Below are 6,878 nucleotides of genomic sequence, written 5' to 3' on the forward strand. Positions count from 1 at the left end.
AGCGACTGCTCGCCTTACCAGAGATGAGGAGCTTTATGTTATTCAAACACTCTTCATCCTCCCCAACTAACGCAATTTATTAGACTTTGTGCAGCTTCCCTTTAAAACAACAATCTACCAGAGTATAATGCTTTAACAATGATGTATTTCCCTAAAAATATAGTAGAATGATTATCTGCTGTCCTTAACACTGCAGTCAAAATCAAAAGAAAGGGCTTCTTTACAAACTCAAGATTTAGCACTTTTATTCAGTGATCACAAACAAAACAAAACAAAAAAAAGGGGATGGGGGGTCTTCATGAAGTAGTAGTAGTAGTAGTAGTAGTAGTAGTAGTATGCTACAAAACAGCAGCTTGTCCTTTGAATAAAAGGCTGCAGTTTCAATTACAGACACACTGGTGTTCACAAACTATACAACTAGCAAGCCGCAAGCCCATAATCAAGTCTTTATTTAAAGCATCAAGTTATGAGACCCATTGATAGAGTTTCCTTTTTTTCTGAATGTTGTTGAAAGGGACTCTTATAACCAAAGACAATCACTTGTTCAGCCATAAACAAAGAAAGCAGTTTAAGGAGAAGTGAATACCCCCCCAAAAACTTTAGTACACAGACATTTCTGAACACACTGAATATAAGACATTGCTGAAAATTACTCAACAGAGTTTAAACATTTAATTTAACAGCAGATGTGTGGTTTTCCATCAAAAAGATTCAATTGGCCTAGATGAAGTCACATGATATATTGTGTATCTACTATATCTAGCTTTTAAACAGTTTGTTTTTTGTTTGTTTGTTTTTTGGATGGCATTATCAGCGGTCGTCTCCTGGTTATCATCACATTTTTGAGTGACCTAATAATCTTTGGTATGTTTCTGAAGAAGATCAACAAGTTACACTTATGCAATTTACAGTAATCGGCAAACACCTGGACAAACCTGAAAAGGTTTGTGTGTTGAATGCTTATAGTGATGATAATGTCAACATGTATGCTATTTCCTCAAAATCTGTTGGGATTATAGGGGAACCTCAGAGAGGGAAGGAAAATAATTGATGCAACTACTATCTTACTTTTTTTTTTAAACAACAGTAACACGTTTTAAAGTATTTATTGAACTAAGTTTTTAATCCAGTTAAACCTGTATGCTGAATTGTGTGATTACTTGCATTTGTTACTCTTTTTAAGATAGTTTTTAGTAGGAAGACCAGTGCAATTTAATGCAATCCTTTACATGTCGAGGTTGTAGTGTGTGATGGTGTATTTGGAGTGTATTGAAAATGTGTTCCTGATATTTTCCTTCTCATGTATGTCTACAGGGTGGACAAAATACTAGGAATACTTTTCAATATAAGGCTCCCACAATACCCACCCACCACAAACTACATCCTCAATAATAAGTGGAATGATTACCTTTCTTACTAAGTCAATAAAACACTGAAAATGTTCTTCAGCTTTCTAAATGCAGAATTTATGGCAGAGCTGTTGTATTGGATTACACTAGATTGCACAGGTGTTCCTAACACAGTGCTTATTGCTAAGTTAGTTTGCAATGCCCATCCCATCCCATCCCATCCCGAGATGAGCCATTAAAATGCATAAAATTCAAAAATAAAATATATAATGCAAATCCACAGCAGCCAAAAAAATATGATAAATATCATAAACCAACAAGCACTAGATCACTGATAACTGATCGTGCATGACCGATCTCTCATTAAATACTGTTTCATTTTGAGTTTAAACATGTTGATACACTGAGCAGAAAACAACGTCTGTCCAAGATGAAAGGTACCATGAGAGGTACCATCTGTTCACTGACCACCTGCAGGCCACCTTGACAAGTAAATGTAATATAATGAACAAAAACTAATGTTTAATTTCTTAAGACCCTGGCAGTGGTGTGATCTCATTGGCATTTTTTCCAAAATTTTAATTGCTCTGTTATATGAGGTTTGATTATCGTAGGTGCTGCTTGTGACCCAGAAGCAATAAACTATTTGCAACATATACTGTAGGCATTCGTTAATGAGTCTAAATGTAGATAAGTTTGTTTTTGAATATATTTTACTTCTTAATGTTAAAACAATCATGCAGAGTATGTTATGATGATTTTGACCAAGATATCAGCTCTTTTTCCAATCAGCCACTTATTTTGCTACTGGTTGGAAATACCCGATTTGTTGTTAACAGCAGGTGTCATCTGATTTGGGTTTAGTGCCTTGTTCAAGGACACTGCAAAGGTTCTTTTTTGCCAGTATGTGGCTTTAATGTTTAGATTTCATTACAATACAGCACTTGGGGTCATCCATCTTTGCACACATACCTGTAAGCTCAAAGCCCTTTGTGGTAATAATAAAGAATCAGATTCATTCACATTTACACAATTATTTTTTTTTATTTTATAAAAAAAACCACACACACAAAATACATATATACAGAATTACCCTTGAAAAGACTGAAAAAAATCTAGAGCTTTCACCAAAGTTGAGGGTTTGTCATGATAGGCATACTTTACCCACTTAAAATTCACTGATACACTTAACGGAAAAAATGTGATAATTGTTCTAAACTGTACATTAATTAACAAATGCTGAGTGCACTGAATGTGAGTTTATTTGCGTTATGAGCTTAAAATTTATGGATACCTGTCTGTTATAACTGCACATGGTAATGTAAATCCCCTGACTGAAAAAAGATTTGTGTACTGTATAGCTCATCCTGATAGTAAAGCTGAACACCAGAATGTCTTGTACCAGCCAAAAACATAGATAATGAACAGCGTATGAGTTCCTTTAACACAGCAGTAATCACTTCTCTTCCTTTGGTCCACACAAAGGTTGAGAGAGATGAGGAAAGCTCTTCAGATTGCTACTGAGCATCAAGCCCATAGGGGTGGTGCAGGAGGGTGGGTGGTGTTGTAGCTTTAAGTGTGGACACCACCAATCCCGACTGTAGTTAAGATCAATGGTGGTGGAAAAAGGGCTCAGATGATGGGCAGGAAGAGCTTTTAAAAGTTCAAAGTTAGCACTGTCCTGTCCTGTCCTGGACCCCTCAATGCCTGAAGGCGGTCTGTGGGTAAAAGTTGTTCCAGAAGACATCTGTTGGAGTTGTGCCAAAGTCTGTGCCCAAAGTTGTGTACTGCGGAAGGTCGTCTAATTCGTCGACTGTAAAGCAAACAGAGAATCCAAGGTCAGGATGTTTAAGAAGAATGCAAAGCTTTAGTGTGTACGGTACCAGTCAAAACTAATCAATCAAACTTTTCAGGGAGAAAGTGTATCCAAACTTCAGACTGGTACTGTACATTAGTAGCTGTGTTCTAACCTAAGATACTAAACTGAAGATCAGTTTACTTGTAAAAAGGAGTGCCACCCTAAAATAGAGGGTTTAACCAAAAAAGACTACTGCTATCGCTACTGGATTTAAGTTAAAATAGTTTAAATGAATACTGTATTTCTTTCTGTAAGCTGTTTAAAGGATGATGTTGCTGATTATGAACAAACACACATTTACATCTAGATTTTACACTTATATTCCTAAATTAGCAACGCAGATTTTGATTTTCAAGCAACAGGTGGACTACCATCATTTAGATGCCAAATGTATTTATTGTCACCATCCAAAGGCATTATTTTGCAGGTTGATTTACTCGTCTTTTCATGTGACTAAATGTCTAAGAGACAGCTGTCCATCTGAGCCATCAACTAGCAACATTTACCTGAGGAAGATTCACTCCACTGGCTCCCAGGACTGGTGCATGCTTCATTGCTCAGGAACCCCTTGCCGTCTAAACTGCTTGGAAACCAGTCTGATTCTTTCTCCAGTTGCTGGCAAATCTGAAAGAGCAACAACTGGACTTAGTATGGCTATATTTTACACAGCTAGTTTTCCCATGCCAAACTATTTTACCGTTTTGGCTATTCTTACACAACCCAAAAAGGCAGAATAAGACAAACATGGGTATTCCTGACAATGAAAAATGCATGCTGGGAAGAACAGGAGGCAGAGGCCATGCTTACCTTGATAATGTCGTCATTCATATTGTCATAGTCTGGAAGATCACAGTGAAGAGAGAGGGAGAGAAAGAGAAAATGATATGAGTATTTGTTTCAATTTCCCTCAGTGGCAACAAATAATGCTACACAGTATCACAATTTGCATTCAAGCATTTATCAGCAAGTATGACATTTGGTATTTGCTGTGATCTAAACACTCTGTAGTGCCAGTGTGATTCTCTGTGGCTGTGTTGTCTTACCGGGGCTGTGTTCAGGTGAAACTTCAAATCTGTGGCAAAAGTTGTTTGAAAAGGGCTCAAGCCCAATCTCCACTGATGTAGACCAGTCAGGAACGTCAGTTGAAGGCACATATGTGAAATCTGCAAAGATGGCAAACAATAGAAAAATTAAATATTACAATGTATAGTCCAATATATTCTGAAGGATTATCAATCTTATTCTCTAATTATACATATTTCCATGCTCACCTTTCTGCTCTGTGTCAACTGTGCTGTCGACTGTGTTTTCCTGAGTGGATGAGTTGTCATTTTGTAGCCGTGTCTGATCCATGGGGGACTGAGTATCACTGAAATCTTCTTCCTCCATCTTGACCTGCAGAGGCAGATAATAGCACCATTAAGTGAGGTGTTATATTTCCATCAGGAAAAAAAGAAATAAATTGCAATGCACTGCACTGGTGCCATAAAAATAACATCATTTGAATCGGCCTCTGACTATGTAACAGGTGTCACAACATGGATAACAAATGCAAATATCACTAAAGTCAACAAGTAGCATGATCATTAAATATATACAAAATTTACCTTCTTCCTTTGTTTTGTTTCCTTTACTTTGCTTCGTTTATCTGTGCAGATGGAGAGGGAAAAAAATAAGTCACTTCCCATATTAAACAGCTCACGATGTAATTGTAGAGAAAACTGATTAATGAGTAACACTAAAAAAGGAAAGAGATCCAGCAGCCTGCAGATAGTGCACACTAGTGTTAATTCAAGTTAGAAAAAACGCCTGCTCACTTCCTGTCAGTTATCTCACCTCTTGGTTTTGGGGTGTAAGGAAGCATCCTGAAGACACGTACTGCTTGGTGGCCTTTGTTGACGCTCTTGTCTTTCATCTCCTTGATGTCTGGCAGCGAATTCATTGCACAGCGGAAGTTGGCCTTCCATGTCTTTGGGTCACAGGCTTGGCCCTCTTTGTATTTCCCTGCAGAACGCATTTTGTTTAATTTCATACCCTTTTCTACACAAAAGGATTTTCTGCTTAATTTGCAGAGTTTAGGTATCTATTCCTGCTTGCTCACCTGTGTGGATGGCCCACTCTTTGAACAGACAAGCGTCCTTGTCCATCTCCCAGCCATGCCGAGCTGCATGCTTCCAGGGAATGGAGAACATTTTTTTGTCCTGGGAAAAAAAAACTACTGAGTTAGAACAAGGGTGGCATATGTATTATACATGTGTGTGTGTGTGTGTGTGTGTGTGTGTGTGTGTGTGTGTGTGTGTGTGTGTGTGTGTGTGTGTGTGTGTGTGTGTGTGTGTGTGTGTGTGTGTGTGTGTGTGTGTCTATATATATATAATTGTTTTGGGTCTTTTTTTTTTTACTTTTTTTTTTACATTTTTTTTATATCTATTTATTTTTATGCTGCTCCAGTTCAATCTACCAGGAGGAAATACGCCTCTCACCTTGTCCACCCAATTGAGCCCGGCGATGCTGTTGGAATCGATCATCTTCTCCAGCCATGGGCGCATCCTCATTCTTGATACGGGCATGGTTGTCTAAAATATGCAACAACAGAGGAAAGGAGGACCGATTCGTTAGATACACGAAGAATGCAGTGGTGAGAATGATCTGCCTCAGTTCAGATACACTGCTGCGTGTTGGTCGCGCACAGGAGGGTGAGAGGAAGTTCATGGCCGAGGCATGGGGGAGAGGAGGGGGCGTTTACGTGTAGGAGTCCGCTTTACTTAAAAAGGTCATAAAAGAAAAAAATATGATTGGACTTTAACGTTTTTTGTTTGTTTGTTTATTTGTTTGTTTGTTTAATGGTCCAATTGCCCTTGGATTCATTTTGCATTGTAAAAGTTTTAAAATAACTAAAAAGATCCACTGCCCCTGTTTGCGCGCCGGGAGTACACACCTCCTGCACTGTGACATGCATAAGATACACATGGGTCCAAAAAAGTTTGATAAACTTCTGACTGAGCGCAAGGTGCGCAAGAATTAGGCTACAGAAACACGACCATCCGAAAAGGTACGTCATAACATCAGGTATTTCTTTGAGTATCCCCTGTGCATTTATTGGAGATTTTCAATATCCATTCTCAAAAAGCAGCAGAGTCAATAAATAAATATAAACGATGGCATGCAAATAATATAATTTATATCATTTAAGTATACGTGGTAAATTAATATCAGATCACTTACAGGCTTTTCTCGATCTAAGATCCGTGCGGTAGAAGTGTACAAGCAGGATATAGTCCGATTTGTTTAAGTTCCAGAGAAGCTTCTCCTTGTCTTTGTGTTGTCCACTTGGAGACCTTTCTTGAACAGAAGTAACACAAACCAGTCCCTCGCACTTTTATAGAGCGTTCCTCTCTGTAGAGCGGGTATTCCCCGACTGGGCACGCTGTAAAAAATGTCCACCCATTAAAAAATGTAAATCTCACATGCCTAAGATCTCTATTTTCATGGGGGGGAGCGAGAGAAAATCATCTATAACGATCATGCTCATGATGTTTTCCATTGTTAGTTCATTCATGTCATAATTTCATTTTTCTAATGAAGTATGCATTGTGTGAAAAGAGTCAGATCACTGCAGTTAACAATAAAAATAACTTCTGATTCAGGAAATTTTAAAAATCCTTAAACCAAGC

General features: G+C 38.1%; 1 protein-coding gene across 2 annotated transcripts; it reads right to left on the bottom strand.

The window, feature by feature from the left end:
* Positions 1-2,373: 2,373 nt before the first annotated feature.
* irf1b (interferon regulatory factor 1b) lies at positions 2,374-6,547 on the bottom strand. 2 transcript variants are annotated; one of them, XM_062433412.1, is made up of 10 exons: positions 6,430-6,547; positions 5,688-5,780; positions 5,309-5,408; positions 5,044-5,211; positions 4,815-4,855; positions 4,479-4,602; positions 4,251-4,370; positions 4,015-4,046; positions 3,714-3,831; positions 2,374-3,162 (listed from the first exon to the last, which is right to left on the bottom strand). In XM_062433412.1, exons 2-10 carry the CDS (start codon positions 5,772-5,774, stop codon positions 3,050-3,052), a joined length of 903 nt encoding a protein of 300 aa, XP_062289396.1. In that variant the 5' UTR covers positions 5,775-5,780; positions 6,430-6,547; the 3' UTR covers positions 2,374-3,049. The 2 variants fall into 2 exon arrangements, with proteins under 2 accessions (XP_062289396.1, XP_062289395.1); XM_062433411.1 differs by having other exon boundaries at positions 4,479-4,605.
* Between the last annotated feature and the right edge of the window lie 331 nt (positions 6,548-6,878).

The sequence above is a fragment of the Scomber scombrus genome, chromosome 14 (assembly GCF_963691925.1).
Source record: "Scomber scombrus chromosome 14, fScoSco1.1, whole genome shotgun sequence".
Classification (NCBI taxonomy): domain Eukaryota; kingdom Metazoa; phylum Chordata; class Actinopteri; order Scombriformes; family Scombridae; genus Scomber; species Scomber scombrus.